General features: G+C 40.8%; 1 protein-coding gene across 2 annotated transcripts in view; it reads right to left on the bottom strand.

Moving 5' to 3' along the window:
- LOC130564291 (adhesion G-protein coupled receptor V1-like) overlaps positions 1–18,972 on the bottom strand; it is an 84,849-nt gene that overhangs the window by 58,292 nt on the left and 7,585 nt on the right. For both annotated transcript variants that reach the window (XM_057350261.1, XM_057350268.1), the window contains exons 2-4: positions 8,931–9,047; positions 3,069–3,247; positions 1,486–1,643 (exon numbers count right to left, since the gene is read on the bottom strand). In XM_057350261.1, the coding sequence (XP_057206244.1) occupies positions 1,486–1,643; positions 3,069–3,247; positions 8,931–9,047 (454 nt within the window). The remainder of the gene's footprint in view (positions 1–1,485; positions 1,644–3,068; positions 3,248–8,930; positions 9,048–18,972) is intronic.

The raw sequence follows: 18,972 nt of genomic DNA, 5'->3' as shown, positions 1-18,972 counted from the left end.
TTCCAGGAAGTCCTCCATGTATCTCTCCAGAGGACGGCCATCCTGGCTGAGATGTTGAGCCACAAGTAATCCATATTATTCAGATCTAGTCTTCTGTAATGCAGTTACTCCACACAGGATGATGAAAAACTAAAAACTTTAATATAAACCAAAAATCGAGAAAAACACGAGGAGAACTAGAACTTGGAAGGAGCAAAAAACAAACATGTTACATTTTAGACTAGACAATAAACAAAGGAAGAGGCAGAGTATTAATAGTATCCGGGTAATGAGTCTGATGACGGGCAGGTGCAGAGACAATGACGAGGGACAGGAGAAACAGTTTTGATGAGGGACTCGTGAGGGAGCGTGGGAAAAGGGCATTCTGGGCAAAAACGTGGAAAACAGAACTAGGGACAAACAGGAATGTCACAATCATTACAACAACAACTCTGAATAGGTCACATTTGGGGTCAGCAGGGGTTAAATTGGGATTTCTTATGTGGGGGGGTTAGCTCTTTGGGGGATTTTGTGGGTGCATATACAAAGTTTATAATCTTATTAACTGACAAACTGTGTGTGCTTAAGAGCTTAAAAAGTTGCTAAAAGCGTGTTGGAAGTAGTCATCCTCAGCTGCACGCTTGGCTCTCTGTATCAATCTGGATAGCATTAAGATGACGGAGCCGGGATCCTGGAGCAGGGACTAAACACTCATTTACTGAGTGTTAACAGGACAACATTCCTAGAACCGTATATAACCGTTTCTTAGTCACCAATAAAAACATCTGACTAGAAGAAAAAAGTTTGGCGCAAAATGCTTTTTACGCCTGTTTGCTACAATATAAAAAATATGGTGGGCTGACTGTGCAGCTCTTTGTAATAAAGTTGAGTGGTTTAGGATTAGCCCAGTGTGCTGTGAGCATGCTTGGACACAAAGAGGAAAGCTAACATTGCACATGGCTACCCTTGCTGACCACCCACATGCACAATGTACAGCATAATACCACCATTTAACAATCCTGGACAGAAGCTTTGGGTAAACAAATAAACTAGCATGGTAGATTAACCCGTAAAAAGCATTATTTTACAATGCTGATTGTGGTAGGAAGATGCTAATGTCAAACTTTTAAACAATGGTGCAGTTCAAACCTGAAGGTTTATTATAACACCAAATAGCTATTAGGCTACTTAAGGTGTTTTGATTCCTATCAAGAGCTGTAATCATATCTGCAAACATGATAAACAGCACACACGTACTCAGGGGAGTGGCAGAGCAGGTTACAGTAGAAGACACCAAAGAAAAAAAATCTTTGGCAGAGAGGAATTGCTTAAACATCAAGAGAATTTACACAGGAAAGCACCTTCTCTTAGTATACTTTCAGTTTCACCTTTTTATCAGTTGTTTACTCTAAAAGTACAATTGTCCTGTAACACATTCTTTGCATTTTAAAAAAGCATGTTACCTGAAATGCAATTATTACTTTTTTGTAATACACACATACACACCTGAGCTGTTAGTCCGGCCTCGGTAGATATCATCATAAGCTTTCCAGTGCTGAGTGACCTGATATGTATGGATGAAGATCACTAGGACCCCCACTATGCAGATAAGTGGAACCAGGGCAGCCGTACAAAGAGCAGCATATATATTTGGAATAAAGCACCTTCAGAGAAAAAAATAAAGATTTTGTTGTAGGTACAAAATAAACAGCAATGAAGGTACAGTTTATGGTTTATGTGTTACATATTGCACATATTCCTCATATTCAGATATTTGTGAAAAAGGGAAAAAAAGCCTTAGCTTCACACATAAATGGTACAAGTAAGCTTCCTATCTGTAAAGTAGACTCACTTTGCTCTCGATTTTATACAGATATTAAACATACAGGTTAAGTTAGAGTGGTCAGACGGCATAAGATTTAGCAGCTTATCTTAACTGTGTTGGGAATGACAGGACTAATGTTCCTTCTGAACAGTTATGTTCCACTTCTTACAGATAAGTACAAAGGTTTAACAGAATTCCTCATTTTGTCCTTGTAAAGCTGTCTGAATTTCCTGATGGGCCACTAAGACAAAAATATCCTGTGATTTTCTTACTACTCTCTATCTGTGGAATTTCTTCCAGTCCGCTTTTGTTTTTTCCCCAACACCATTATAAAGTGTCTGGCTGGTATTTGCAATGAGAAAGCTTTGGGAAACTCAGTCCAGGGTTGTCTTGTTATGACGTGATCTGTATCAAAATATTCGCCAATTGCATTCTGTTCACACAGACCAGGCATCTCTCTGACCAGGCAAACTGGAGAAACAAACAACCCACACTCATTTCATAGGGAAAACTGGCACTGTGTAGCCATAATAGAATTCAAACCATGTGAAAAGCAATGTAATACACATTTGTGAAATACACATACTGTAGTAAACTGGTCCTTTTTCACTTGCCTTTATCTGACTGGAGCTTTGAAACATTGGCCGGTGTAGCAAAAATCTTTACTGTGTGCTGCTTTACACATACAGAACTGCACAGTTTCAAAACATTTTAAATAGAACAGAACAACACACACACAAATTCCGATTTTAGTATCCATTTTTTAATGGAAATCCATATTCATTTTTTACCAACTTTATATTAAAGCCCCAAGAAGCAGTGGGTTACAGTGCATGTACTGTATATACTATGGAAGTAGGTGATTTCAGATGCAGGGTTAGTCTAATTGTGGGTATATGACTCCTCCCTAGAAAAATAGCTGAGTGGCTAAAGCACTATGGAACGAGAAAAGGCAAGAGCTGCTCTGCCCTCTGAGGTGACATCATTTGTTTGTCTTTTGGAGAGAAGGCTGTTTGCCTTTCATAAGTCATTAAGTGGTGGTTAGAGACAGGGTGGAGTATTCTCAGCTTTCTGTTATCACTGCAGGTAGGGCTGGGGCGAAACTGGACGTATGCACAGTCACAGCTTGTGACTTCATAAACACACTGACTAAAAATAGCCTCCCCAACTTACAAACAAAATTACATTACAAAATACATCCCGGCCACCTACAGAGTAAAAAGAGAGTGACAGAAAAAATCACTTGTGATGAAGGCATACTCACAGATCTCCTTGCACCAAGCCATAAACACTGTGAATACTCCATCCATAACCTCCCAGAAGGACTATGACCAGGATGATAATGACCAGAGCAGGAAATCCCCAGCTGAGCAGGAAGTAGAGAAGATAGCGTCTCTCTGTATGCTCATCATTCATCACCAATATCTGCCAAAAATTAATGGCCTGGGAAAGACAAGAGAATGTTACTAAATACAGAAGAAACACCAAGATCATATATTGAATTAAGTACACTTTTTGGTGCTTAAAGTAAGAAAGAACAAGACTTAAGGCCAGATTTACTAAACAGGGTAAAATAACAATTTCAAAAAGCGCAGATGGGAGTGGAAATGTCTATGGGTGATTTACTAACAAGACGCACATTAAAAACCATAGGCGCAATATCTCATTCCCATTATGATAAACTCAATCTCGTAAAAGTTGTGCAAGTTAGTGCAGGGTTTGAGACGTGCGTTTTTGGGTGTTAAATAAATCCGCAAATACTACAATGACGAGTGCGAACCTTAGTAAATCATTTAAATACCTTAGTGTGATTCATTTAAATACTCTCATCCCATAAAGTTTGCATCTGAAGAGGGAAACTACTACAAATGCATACGCAAATAAGGTCAGTCGCAAAAACAGCTGTGTCCACGTCTTTTCAGTGCTAATTTTCAGTGCGTGTCTTTAGTAAATACTGACAGTTCTTTTTACGGCAAAAAATGTTTTTGCACTGCTGCAAGCTATTTGTAAATCTGCCCCTTATTATTGCAAACAATCAGTTTTCAAACTTCAGTTATCTGGTTTGTTGGATTTGACTTAAAAAAAGACTAAGATTAAGAAAATGATGCCTGCAGTAAAGAAAAAAAAAATCCCAAACCATAAATGTACTTCTTCAGTCAGTTTACTCAATACACTCCCCCAAGGTTCGTATTGTACTGAAGTTCAGCTGTGTTTGTTTGTTCACTGCATTCCGGTGATGAATGTTACATAAATGGTGGCTATACAGCTGGATTCACAGATCGTTTGAAACAGATAGTTGGAGCGGTCCCAACGCTAAAGGTGAACCGCACTTGGTAAGTGAAACTGAGTCATATGTCTGTGTTTTGTTGGCAATCTGCGCATATGTGCATAAGGTAAACAACACAAACGTATAGTGAATCAACAGATATGCAAGAATAATGCAATGATGTATTGTGTGCTCGTGCTTTAGTTCAGCCCAGTGCACGCCTTCAGGAGCTCGACTGTTTTTGGAAATAATCGTACAGCTGTATCTGTCTTTTATAAATGTGATCAAACTAAAGACTCTTCAAAGATACGAAGTATGCAGTACTACTCTATAGGTACTCAAGATTAATATGAGATTGGCAGAAACTGCATGTGTTACCTCCGCTTTAACTCTATAGATGTACAAGAATTGGTTAAGTTTTGTTTTGCTATGCTGGAATCTTAGATAAGAGAGGAAGAGAAAAGACCTTATTGCTGCATTCGACACCATTGACCACAGCACACTCCTACATAGACTCGAAAATTACGTCGGCATTAAAGGAATAGCTTTGAAATGGTTTAAATCTTATTTATCCGACCATTTTCAATTTGTAGCAATAAACAATGAGGTGTCACGCAAATAGCAAGTCCAGTACAGTGTACCACAGGGCTCAGTCTCAGGGCCTCTGCTCTTCGCATTATACATGCTACCTCTAGGAGATATAATAAAGCGACACGAAGTTAGCTTTCACTGTTATGCTGATTATACTCAACTTTATATTTCCTCGAAGCCTCATGAAACACAGCAGTTCCATCGAATAATGGAATGCATAGTCGATATAAAAAACTGGATGAGTAACAACTTTTTATTACTGAACTCGGACAAAACAGAAGTGTTACTTATTGGACCGAAAACTGCTATACATAACAACCAAGAATACTGCTTAACTATTGACGGATGTTCCATAAAACCCTTGTCGTCAGCAAAGAATCTTGGCATTCTATTCGATAGTAATCTGTCATTTGAGAGCCACGTCGCCAACACCTGTAAAATTGCGTTTTCCATTTTAAGAATATATCTAAACTACGTCATATGCTTTCAATGTCAGATGCAGAGAAGTTAATTCATACATTCATGACATCAAGACTAGATTACTGTAATGCTCTGTTAGGTAGTTGCCCTGCAGGCTTATTACAAAAACTCCAACTGGTCCAAAATGCGGCAGCTCGAGTTCTTACACGTACAAAAAAGTATGAACATATTAGCCCGGTTCTGTCAACCTTGCACTGGTTACCTATAAAGCATCGCGTTCACTTTAAAATCTTGCTTATTACCTATAAAGCCCTACATGGTTTAGCTCCTCAGTACTTGAATGAACTCCTTTTGTATTACAGTCCTTCACATGCATTACGCTCTCAGGCGTCCTGTCAGTTGGTAATACCTAGAATTTCAAAATCAAGTGCAGGTGGTAGATCCTTTTCCTATCTAGCGCCTAAACTTTGGAATAGTCTTCCCTGCACTGTCCGGGAGGCAGACACACTCTGTCAGTTTAAATCTAGACTAAAGACGCATCTTTTTAATCTTGCATACACTACACTTCCATAATATAAATCCTCTGAGGGTTTAGGCTGCATTAGTTAGATCAACCGGAACTAAAAACACAACTGATGTACTTGTTGCATCAAAGAGTGCAGAACAGTACTCTACTCTCAGCCAGTCTTGTCTCATTGTTCCAAGGTTACCACAGTGAGCAGGATGTAGTTCATGCCCAGACCTGATGGTAGAGCAGAGAATGGGAAGCGGCGACCTGACAAGAGCTGAGATGATAGAGCTGGATAAAGAAGGACGCAGTCACCTGACACGTCTTCACCACAAAATTTCAAATGCTATTAGATTATTAATGATAATCTTAAAACTATAATTTACCTTATTAGTAAGTTTATTTATTTTTACTTAGCCTTGTTGTGCAAACTCTGTGGAGCTTGTGCAGAGGCAGCAGCTTTTGCCAGAGTGGAACTGGAATCCCCTGGTTGGGCCTGGGTTGTCCTGAGGTTTTTTTTCTCGATTAGAGTTTTGGGTTCCTCGCCACCTTTTGCATACTGTTCTTTTGCACTATTTGCCTGGCCGGGGGGGCTGCTTTAGAATTAGAATTTTAAAGTTTTGCTTAATTAATATATTGCATATAGGAATTTATAGTCTGTTATATTTAACCTGTGCTTCTCTCTCCTTTATCTTAAATGTGTGCTCTCACTGTGCGGGTGTGTGTGTGCATGTGTGTGCGTGCGTGTGTGTCTGTGTGTGCGCGTACTTGTCTGTGTACGTGTGTGTGTGCATGCGCGTCCGTGTGTGTGTGTCTATGTCTATGTGTGTTAGTACGTGTGCATATTGTGTGTGTGGAGTGTTTTGTATGTGGGTATGTCTGTCTTCTGTGTTTTCACCTTTTTCTTGTTTTTACAGGTACAACTTTAATTGTTTTGCTTATAGTCAATATGTCTTATGTACAGCTGCTTTGTAACAATGAAAATTGTAAAAAGCGCTATATAAATAAAGTTGAGCTGAGTTGAGAAAAGAGAAGCTAGCAATGTGTTGTATTAGCTTTAGGGTGACTGAACACTCTGCAATTCCTCTCTGGTTTCTTGTAATTATATAAGAGGTTGGAACCAGGCCATAACGATTTGCTCTCATATTGAACTTCAACTATGCCAGGATAGGGATTCTCTGGTATCCATTGAATTGCTATTTTAGCACAAGCTGATACACAAGTACTGTACGTAGGAAAGAATTCTGAGATCAATAGTGTTCACTGATATCTTTAAGCAGTCTTTCAAAATGAAGAGAGGGGTTGAATATTTTCACTGTGATGGACTGGCCATCTGTCCAGGGTGTTTCCATGTCTTGGTCCCAGATAGCTGCAGGCTCCAGCAATTTCTGTGACTCCAGTATGGACACAACAGGACAAGCGCTCTAAAGAATAGAAAACTAAGTTATAAATACTAAAAAAAGTGTTAATAATCAGTTATTTAATATTTAAAGGTGCAATTTGAAACTTTTGCCTCTATAGCCATCTCTGTTTAAACATAACATCTCAGGTAACTTGTGGGGTTATTTTCTATAGGAGTTTATGTCAAATTATAAATCACTATTATAAGCTTACTGTTGCTAATCGATGTAAGGTAAGGAGACAGTTTTGAATACTGTTATTAACATATTATTTTAATATGTTTGCAACAAAGTTCTAAGTAAACGGGAAGAAGGAGGTGGGAACCGGCGAACATTTAACAACTTTTAATAAAATAAACAGACAAGCAATGAAACGAAAGTTAAGGGCCGACAGCTCCCCCACAGTCGACTAGCGGCCTCACAAACATAATAAAACATAACATAAAATCCAGGCCTGGTTCTCTCTCGTCCTTCACTGCTGTCACTCCTCCTTTTATGCTTCCACTCCTCTGTGAGAGATGCGAGACCGGTGCAACGCGAAGCAACGTGCAACCGGCCTCGCGCCATTCCCTCACGGTTCTAGTCCCGCTCTGCTTGTCACAATCTGTATCTGTATTTTGCTTATTTTCAAGCATAATAAGTCACATATTGCCCACACTGTTTGTGATAAAGACAAACACATGTTCAAATTCTTTCCATGATGCAAATACTTTCCAGCCTGAATCACAATTTGCCTTCCCCAACCCAAAAATATTGCAATTGGTTCCATGTGCGTATTCACAAAATTACACCCTCATCTGAACCTACAAACACCCAAACCCACATATAGTATACCCTACAGTCTAATGATTTATGAATATGGCCCAAAGTTAAAGTTTAAAAAACAACGTTTTCTTGGCTCTGTGCTCTTAAACCATTTTTGTAATGAGTCGGTTAGCATTTTTTACATTCTCTTGCATAGTCTTTCAACACCACTGCATCAGGTGCCAATAGAGATTACTTCCTTTATGTAAACAACTAAGCCCCTGGTGTTTTCTTTTTCACCGTCATTGAGGAAAACAACATAATCCCACTATGTGAGGAAAACATTTTAAAAAGTTGAATGTAGATAAGAGGTTCCTCTTGGGTCAGTGATCATGTCCATGTATAGACTGAACAGCAAAATTCCCCTACCCCTTGGGCCCAGCTGTTTGTGTTCTGTGAGTCTTTATGGGATTCAAAGCAATGTTCTTTTTTCCTTTCACTGATCATGTTCTGGACAAATCTTGTTTTTGCTTTTCAAGGCCTTACAGAACAAGTTGACCTTCACAACTACGAGTGAGCAGACTTCCAGGGGCTGTGCCTAGAAGGGATTAGCTCACAAAGGCAACAAAGGCAAAGGGTCATAGAGCAGGCCAAAGGATAAAGGGTCCAGCAAGATATATGTTCAATAGGTTGCTTAACAATTATTATAGGCACGCTGGAACACCTGCCTGCAGAAATTGAAGTACATGAAGAACTACATGTCCTGTAGCTGGAACATGCAGCATGCCATGCCAAAGACAAATTTGGAGCTGATAAAACATGATTATGGAAACAATGCAACATCGTAAAAAGCACTATATAAATTGATTAAAACTGATCATGGTCAAAAATGAATGAACACAATGTATAAAATTCATTTAACTTTGAAATTGTGTTCATCTCATATAATTTAATTTATTGGCAGAAAGAGATTGATTTTTTTTGAAGGGGTGGCTGAAAACAACTTTAACCCCTATTTGAAATTTGTTGAAATACCATTAGTTCCAATTAGACTTACATCCAAATCATACTCACAAAAAAACTTATTGGTATTTGCACTGAAAAGTAGGGTGTGTTGTTGATGCAACGGCAAAATATATACATTTTGAAAATGTGTGACCCATGTAAAATGCAAATACACTACGCAATAAAAAATACCTGAATGAGCATCCAGCTAAACTGGCTCAGGTGAAAGTAATGGAAGAATAGACCAAGAGTAGCACAGCTGTCCTCTGAGAACATCCTCCCTCGGAAGGCAGACACCAGGAAACAAATCTGAAAAAACACAGAATGACAGAAACATCAACAGGAGCCCAGGCTCCTCATACAGTTAGTACACACTCAGCAAAAATCACACTTGTTTACCATTCTTCTGTACTCAGCAGAGCATCTCAAATGTCTAAAACAGTGGGATACATCAATTATTTATACTTGTAATTTTTTCATGCATCTTTTAAGAGCTGACAGTGTCAAATACATCACGACCAGATGTCTGGAGGACAGTTACATCACACTGCAGAATGGACAGCCACAAAAAGTCACCCAACAATGAACACGTTTTTCGTCAAAAGTAAAAAAAGTCAACAGGTTTCTGTGAGGGTCAGGTTTAGAGGTAAATTATACTTAAATAAATATAAGTATATATTTAAATATATAAGGTTTACGGTTATTGATGACGTAGAGGGAGAACAGAAGGACACAAGACCACTGAAGAACGCATATTGAGAAGCGGCCATAAGCTTTTAGCATGAATGCTTATGCATTTGCTTAATCAGAACAAACACCAACACACATCTTAAATGACAAAAAAATCCATTAAAGTTTATTTCCTCTGGTTAACCTTGCTGGACTAAATGGGTCCAGCCCTGCCTCGCATCTGTTTTTACATAACAGTAGGCATAGAGCCAATTCCCAATTCCCCCAAGCAGAGAAAACAGCAAGACAGTCAGAGAGTAAAAGAGAATACTACAGAGTTTCAGATCTATTTAACTACTAATAACCACCATTTATCATGTTTCCACTGCATGTGTTATAAGAATCAGACGTTTTGACAAGATATCATAAAATGTCAAATTCAGTGAAGTTTGTATTCCTATTTTAGGAGTCTTTCAAAATCTTTCCTATTATAGGCTAGTTGAATCGGACTGTTTCCAAGTTGTTTGCATTGCGCTCTTGTATTTTCTTGGTTGTAGTGGTGCGTTAATCTTCAAAACTATTCATTATACAGATTGATTCACACTCACAAAAGTGTAAATATTTTAAATACATTTATTCCATGATGGGAGGCAGGTTAACAAACGTTTCGGCTAATGCCTTCTTCAGTGTGTTTAGCCATTTTTTTTTTGAGTGTTTAGCCATTTTATTTTAAATGGCTAAATACTCTGAAGGCATTAGCCGAAACGTTTGTGTTAACCTGCCTCCCATCATGGAGTAAAAGTATTTAATATATTTACACTTTGTGAGTGCGAATCATTGTGTATAATGAATAGTTGAATCGGACCCCCAACAACATTAAATATTATGCAACAGACTAGCCTAAATATTTGAATATCTAGCCAGAATGTTAATGCCTGTCCTCAGACAGCGTTATGCAACTGTAGAATGAAGAATGACTCCACATTACAGTATGACAACACTGGTTGTCATGACGGGGTGAGACATGGACAGAGGACCCAAGTGCAGACAGCGGGTAAGGGGTTAACAAGACATTTTAATAATTAAATCAAAATAAAAACCCACGAGGGGGTAACATAATAAAACAAGGGGATAACACGACATGACAAGACAGGACTGAGACTAACTACACTGACCAGACTGGAGATAGAAATTAACAAGGACTACAATAAACTAGACTAGACTAGACTAGACTACACACGGAACAGGAACTCACCAGACGAATGACAGATAACACAATGAACCAGCACAGGACAGAGAACAAAGGGGCATTAAATAAGGGACCAAAAGAGGGGACAGGTGCGGGGCATGAACTAATAACGAGCACTAACAGGAAACAAGAGGGCAGGAACAATGACGAGACCTGGAGAGAGTACGGCAAGCCATAAGGGACAAAATTACCTCCCTCCACATCTCAACTCAACTCAACTTTATTTATATAGCGCTTTTTACAATTTTCATTGTTACAAAGCAGCTGCACATGAGACACATTGACTACAAGCAAAACAATCAAAGTTGTACCTGCAAAAACAAGAAAAAGAAAAAGTTGAACACAGAAGACAGACATACCCACATACAAAACACTCCACACACACAATATGCACACGTACTAACAGTCATAGACAAAGAGACACACACACACACGGATGCGCACGCACACACACACACATGTAAGTACGCACACACACACACGCTCAGTGAGAGCACACATTTAAGATAAAGGAGAGAGAAGCACAGGTCAAATATAACAGACTATAAATTCCTATATGCAATATTAATTAAGTAAAAACTTTAAAATTCTAAAGCAGCCCCCCCGGCCAGGCAAATAGTGCAAAAACAGTATGCAAGCGGTGGTGAGGAACCCAAAACTCTAAACGAGAAAAAAAACCTCAGGAGAACCCAGGCCCAACCAGGGGATTCCAGTTCCCCTCTGGCAAAAGCTGCTGCCTCTGCACAAGCTACAGAGAGCTTGCACAACAAGGCTAAATAAAATAAATAAACTTACTAATAAAATAAATTATAGTTTAAGATTTTCATTAATAATCAAATAACATTTGAAATTTTGTGGTGAAGACATGTCAGGTGACCGAGGTTCTGTCATGGCTCTGCCTCATCTTGTCATGTTTTTCTTGGTGTTGTGGCAGAACCATGACACTGGTGTAGATTATTAAAGAGATAGCGAGATGCATATTAATAAACCGGCTACGTAGAAAACCGCGTTTACATTGAAACTTGAGACTTGCAGTGTTTCTCGCGAACAGTGACGTCACCATCGATAGTCTGTTTAGTAATTAAAATGCAGTGGGTAATCGGTCAGAAACTTTATTTTTATTTCTCTTTTCATGTCCGCAGTACCTTCAAATGCAACAATAGTTTTTCATTTTGGCGTTTCTACATTGTAACAAGACTTCAACAGGACAGGAAGGAAGAGGCTGGAATCAGGGTCGAGCTGACGACTAAGAACTTTTATTTAAACAAAAATAACACACGCGCTGTACGCGCCTATTCAAACACTTGCCACTTCTGTGGCCGAACAGTCTTTCTCGTGGTCAAAGCCTCCCGCTTTACTTCCTCTGGACATTCGTGCAGAGCCACTCGCCACCAGCCGTCAGCTCCGGTCTCTCTCCCCGACTGTCTCTGCCTCGCTGCTTTTAAGCCTCTCCACGCCAGTTACTGGAACAATGCACAGGTGTTCATTATTTGTGTGAGCGCCACTCACTCACCGCTCGTCTCCTCACTCTCTCTCCTGCTGCAGACTTCGCTGAACCACGCCCCCCTTGCCACATACATCAACTGGAGGATTTGAGAACGGACTTTTATGCGTTATTTTACTGTTACATCCATTTGGGACTTTTACTATTGCGATGTCAGGCACATAAACAAAACTGAGAGAAAACCGGTAAAGGCGTTGATGTGCAGCGTGAAATCAGATGATCGGCAAAAAACAACCTCTGCCGAGCAGGTTTTGCTTACGCCATTTATGAGCTTTCCCGTTAAAAGAAAAATGTTTTACACGTTCACATGACCTAACTTGTTATCAGCTTATTAAGCATAATCGAAGTAAGACTGTGCATGTAAACGCACTCAATGAAAACCTTATCAAACGTAAACAAACTCGTAGTTCAACCTTGCCTGTCACCTAACAGACCTACATTTGTGGAACTACACACACAAGAAAAGAAAATTGGCTGCACAACCTCATGTGAAGGGCACTAGGTTAAGCTACATGAACACCGTGACCTTTTCAATGCAAACAAAACAGTGCCTTTCTAGCTAAACTAAGAATCCCCGCTGGAAAACCCAAATTAAGCGGATTTTAAGGAAACTTGGCTTCTGGAAAACCCATCCTTTATGCTGAGTCAAAGGAAATATGGAGTCATTACAGGCAAGATGGCATTAAATGAGGTACTGTTGGCATACAAGTCAAAATTTCAGCGAGTGGTGTGAGAGGGAGGTGCCAGGACAGGAAGGAATAGTGGGCTGGGACATCTATAGTGTGCAGTGTCCATCAGGTGCATGCTGGGAAGTGGAATTCTGGGTAGTCGTGAGCTGGCAAGGAGATATGGTTATGCTGCCATAAAGCATGCGTGTTTGTTAGCAGGGTCATGGTACAGTCTCACATATAAACAAGCCAGTGGATCCCCAAGATTTTTTTTATGGGGTGGCCAAATGGGGCCAGTATAAAAAATGGTGGCAAAAAACAAAAATGTACGTACTATGCCTGAATCTAATGGGATACAACAGTTTTGGCATTGCCATTAATACTGGGGGCATACTGAAGTTATTACTATTTAGACCCAAAGAGAAACATTTCAGTGGATTAACAGGACCGAACAGGACGTGGCATTGTGGCATCGCGGTAAAGGAGAGGGGGTGAGATCATATTCTACTGTACAAATAACACATTATACAAGTTTACTTTATTTTTAACGGTCCTTTATCAATTTCCATGTTAATATAATCAGATTCGCTTAATAGGACTAGGTGTTATAATCCCACTATTTCAGCACAGTTGAATTGCCCAATAGGACATTTCCCACTCCTTATGCATGACAGGGGGAAGCAGTCAAGAATATGAATAGAGGAAAAGAGGTCTGAGGTTTCACTGGTTCGTCGGGTAGGCATCCTCTGTGTTTGGGATAAATGATTATAGAAATACATAGCATACTTACCTTTCCTTGTCATTATCAGAGGGGCATCTCATGAGTTGTGTGTCCCACTTTCATCACATCCATTATCCTGGGTGAAAGATGCCTTTTGGTGAGGTGTTGCTGATAATGCCCTTTGTATGGTTGCAATCCTGGGTGAAAGATGCCTTTTGGTGAGGTGCTGCTGATAATGCCCTTTGTATGGTTCCCATCAATGCGACACATCGTCAGTTGTGTACCTCAGCCTCATTGGGTGTTTCGGCCCTTTATCACAAGACATCCTCAGCCAAGGGAGACCCACCGCAGGTTGATCAGACCTGGGTGTGTGTCGCATTGTTACAAGGTCATCTGGCAGCCCATGCTGTGTCCATCCGCCTAAACCACAGTCATTGGCTTCTTTCGGCACCACTGGCCAGTTCTTGATTATCCTCCACTGGATCTGTACTCTGAGAGTGACCTTTTTGTCAGCTATGGTGACCACTGCATTTAATAATAATATAATATATAATATGATATAATAATAACAATATTAATATTTTATATTAATACAAAATGTCTTTCTGGTTGGGGGGCCAATGGGGTGGGCAGTGTTTTTGTTGTTGTTTCTACTGTTTCTACTGAAACAAGCTCAAAAAATATTTATTTTGTGCAGTCTGTGTCATAAATTTTTGACCTACTTTTTCTTTGCACAAAGACGGATTATTGCCTGTATGAAGGTCACTGAACACTAGGGCTGGGCGATGTGATGATGTTATCTTTTAATGATAATCTTAAACTATAATTTACCTTATTAGTAAATTTATTTATTTTATTTAGCCTTGTGCAAGCTCTCTGGAGCTTGTGCAGAGGCAGCAGCTTTTGCCAGAGGGGAGCTGGAATCCCCTGGTTGGGCCTGGGTTCTCCTGAGTTTTTTTTTTCTCGATTAGTGTTTTGGGTTCCTCGCCACCGTTTGCATACTGTTTTTGATCTGCCTGGTCGGGGGGGCTGCTTTAGAATTTTAAAGTTTTACTTAATTAATATTGCATATAGGAATTTATAGTCTGTTATATTTGACCTGTGCTTCTCTCTCCTTTATCTTAAATGTGTGCTCTCACTGTGCGTGTGTGTGTGTGTGTGCGTGCGTATCTTTGTGTGTGCGCATACTTGTCTGTGTGTGTGCGTGCGCGTCCGTGTGTCAGTACGTGTGCATATTGTGTGTGTGGAGTGTTTTGTATGTGGGTATGTCTGTCTGTCTTTGTTTTCACCTTTTTCTTGTTTTTGCAGGTACAACTTTAATTGGTTTGCTTATAGTCAATATGTCTTATGTACAGCTGCTTTATAACAATGAAAATTGTAAAAAGCGCTATATAAATAAAGTTGAGTTGAGAGTTGAGTTGAGTATATCGCCGATGTGTCGCAAATATCCCGATGTCGATTACAACAGACAGATACCAGACGATAATTGATAATAATGGAAAATACGCGTTATAACATTATCATGCGATGTAGGCTTTAGCGTGAACATATTATATACCCAGACAGTCAGTAACATTGACAGAATTTTGGAAACGCTGTTTTGTTCGGTAAATTGAAAGTGCTGCTGTTTTCTGCCGGTCTCTGCACAGATAGACCAAGAGAAAGACGAGCTGCGTCGGCAAAGCAAAACCTCACGCTTGCGGGGCTGTACCGGTGTTCAAATTGTCCTACCCTTTCAGATTTTCCTACCGCAGGGCAAAACTTAATATAATCTAAACCACATCGACAAAATAAACAGGATGATTTCACAATGCAAAATACCCTGTCAGATAATCCTACCATTTTAAAATAAACATAAAATGAATTTACAGTTTAAATACCCTGTCAGAATATTCTACCATCATAAAGGAAACATGTAGGATTAATTTATAGTGCAACAACCAATCAAATTGTACTATAGGTATTAAATAATATGTAGAATGATTTATCAACAAAAATACACTATCATATTCCCGTAGCAGAATAAAATAAACAGGTAGAATGATTTTATAGCGCAAAAAATTACGTAACATTGATGTTCGCATGCCTGGTAGGATAATCTGACAAGTAGGATGAAATTTCAGGACCCCTGTAACATTTTTCTACTGCATAAAAGCTTTATGATTTATCTACGCGCTTTACCTGATGAAAGAAGTCACTGCAACACTGGTTTGTGCGCGTGGCGCGCGTGTGTGTGTGTGTGTGTGCACGTGTGTGTGTTTGTTTGGCACTTGGCGGGTCCGGAACGAATTCCCTCCCGGTCCGTATCCGCAGATTGATAGTCTGCGCAATTTTGCATGAAGTCAAACACACCCAATATTATATATAATATCACGGGTATCGCGGCGATTTTAAAGTCGATTATCGATAAAAAAAAATTAAACACATCGCCCAGCCCTACTGAACACAAATAATAAAAATTATTTTTGAATTACAAAAAAATTTTGGTAGTGTGTATACACTTTAAGTTCAGAGGGGAACCCAAAAAGGCAGATTAAGGAGACTATAGACGGTTTCAAAGCAACAACATAAACGTTACTGCGCATGTGACAGATTGCCACGGACCACAGATGCGAGAGTACTGATAAAGGAATATTTATTAACAATAAAAACTATGACAACCAAGTAAAGACGAGACATGACAATGAACAGAGGAACACAATGAGAATATATACAAAGTCCGGGTGATGAGAGAATGGCTGACAGCTGCGGTGATTACTGACGAGACACGGGTGCAGAAGCATGGGTGTAGGGTATGGTCGGATCAAAGTTTACCATCTGTGATCGTAAAACACAGTAACCTCTCAGCAGGACTACGACCAGGCACCAACAAGTCTGGCCAAATGTCCTATTCTCAACACCCTCATCACTGACCAGGACAGATTCGGATACTCTCCCCTAGACTTCAAAGGAGGTTCTTGGGGGAGGACAGGACTGTTCACAAAAGTGAGAAAAGCCATGTGGCCCCCAGGGACTGAGAGCCTCAAATTCTTCCAAAAGAATGTCTCTTTCTCTTTCCTTAGCCACAAAAGACTGTGTAATAAAGTTCAATGTGGGGAAGGAAGGAGGCGGGAACCGGCAAACATTCATAAAACTTTAATTCAAAAATAAATAAACAATAAACAGCAAATAACAGGCCGGCAGCCACCTCACGGTTGACTGCCGGCCACACGAACACATAAACAAACTTAACTGTTTCCGGGCCCGGGTCCTCTCTCTCGATGGTCCGGTCGCTCGTCCTCTTATCCTCCCGAGCTCCCCCGTGAGGCATGCGGGGACCGGCGGTCACACAGCTGCCCCGCCTTACCCACCCCACGGCTCTCACCCCGCCTTCCTCGCTACATACCCCCATCACCCCTCACAGGCCGGGGGGCAGCACCGAGCCTGTGCTTACTCCCCCCCCGGGGGGCCTTCTCCCATGAGGGCCCCAGTGACTGGGGCATGCACGGACGAGGCGAGAGAACGGAGCCGGGAGCATCCCGAGCGACCGGGACGAGAGAAGGGAGAGAGCACACACAAAAAAAAGTGGTCCGGTTCCCTGACATGCTGCCGCTCGGTCCTCAGCCCAGCCGAGGCTCCTCCTCGCGGCGCTAGGTTGTGGTGCTGGACGTCTGGCGGACGGCCCGATCCTCCGGTCGCCTCCTGGCTGAGGGCAGACGGCATGCCCGCGCTCCCTCCATGGCCGCCATCCCACCTCGTCCCAAGAGCACGGCCGCGGGCTCTCCGTCCCCACCGAAACCTCTTCGTTCCAGCACCACGATCTCGGGCAGCCGCTGGCGGACGTCCTCGGCATGCGGGGACCGGCGGTCGCACAGCTGACACTCGTTGCCACTTACGCCGCCGGCCCCGCCTTACCAGCCCCACGGCTCTCGCCCCGCCTTCCTCACTACAGACTGGTTTAAAGTGTATACACATGAATCTCCACATTGTATGCTTGTCTCTATGTTATTTTCCTTCACCTATAACCTCAAAGGCATATGTGGTTAGTGGTATTCTGTGTATATTTACATTCTTGTCCAAACTACAGGTCAATGTAATCGTAACCCCTTCATGTTTCATATCTACGTGTTTCCCTTTTCATGTCTTAGAATATGGTGTATAGCACAGTAATGTATTTTATACCATACTCATTTTATTCTATTCTAAGTCTATTCCTGCTCCAAACTCCCAGGCGACCATAAATGCAAATGAGTTAGTGTGCCGGACAAAGAAACATGTTTTCGCGCCCAAAACTATCTCATCACATTGGATCTCCCACCTTGGAGGGGCGTGACGCCCTCTGTGTTAAAACATCTGAACACGCAGGAAAGCTCGCTCTTTTGTGTATGTTCGTTCACTTGTGCGCGTTCGCGCTCATGCGCGTTCGCTCGCTCGTTTCCTTTCAACCTCTCGAGATCTGCGTCTCCTCAGAGACAGTTTCTTCCGGCAGTTTGCTTCAGCTAAATCCGACGGACTCACGGCTTGCTCTGAACACATCAGTACCCTTTGATACGCGTGCCAGCACGTGTCCCGAGAAACAAAGAAGCCAATGCAAGTATCTGAACTATTGCTAACCAGTTGCGTATAAGCTTTGCCCCTTTTAAATAAGGAGATTTGTCCTTGATGGTTCGTGCAGATGTGAATAGCTGATTTAATACTGCCATTTTCTTTGCTTTATCTATTTCTTTCATTCTCTACTGTTTTACGTTTTTATGTTTGTTTGTTAATGTTTGGTTTGTGTTAGCTAGTTGATTTTAGTTCCCCCGTAGATAAATAAACCGCATGTGTATCCACGCTCAAATTGTTTCTGTGTTTATTTATCACATATCAACGTCACTTAAACTGCTTGATTTCGTTAAGATTTCTGAAGTGGTACTGTACTACAGTAAGAATATTGTTTTTCCAGACCAGGGGAGTAATATTTCTTGAGTTGATATACAATCTGCTGATCACTCGGTGGACGAGTGTATTTAGTTTGTCGCTGTTATTAGCTCTGCTGCATCAGGTAAAGTGTATAAAATAATTAATGGTTAATCACCATTAATTATTTGTAGGTTACTGTGTTTAAACTCATAGTTTCCCCGAAATACACTACATGGGTAATGAAGTCCAAGGGTGAAACACAGGGAGAGAAAGAGGGGAACCGTGACAGCGCATGTGCGTGGACTGCCGTTCCGGTACACATTCACAAATAATAGAGCGTCTGTAGACTATTTCTGATAACAAGCAAAAGAAACCGAGAAGAACCACTGGCTGAACGATACCCAGTTCAACCGCTAGGTATTAATGTCCCATATGGTTTCTTTAAATGCTTCAAAACTACAGGACCCATTCAACAAATTGTTTATTTAATAAAATTATCATGCAACAAAATTCAACAAATAGTTTACAGGGGATTTGGAACG

Source organism: Triplophysa rosa, linkage group LG2 (genome assembly GCF_024868665.1).
Source record: "Triplophysa rosa linkage group LG2, Trosa_1v2, whole genome shotgun sequence".
Classification (NCBI taxonomy): Eukaryota; Metazoa; Chordata; class Actinopteri; order Cypriniformes; family Nemacheilidae; genus Triplophysa; species Triplophysa rosa.
This window is presented reverse-complemented; position numbering and strand designations above follow the sequence as displayed.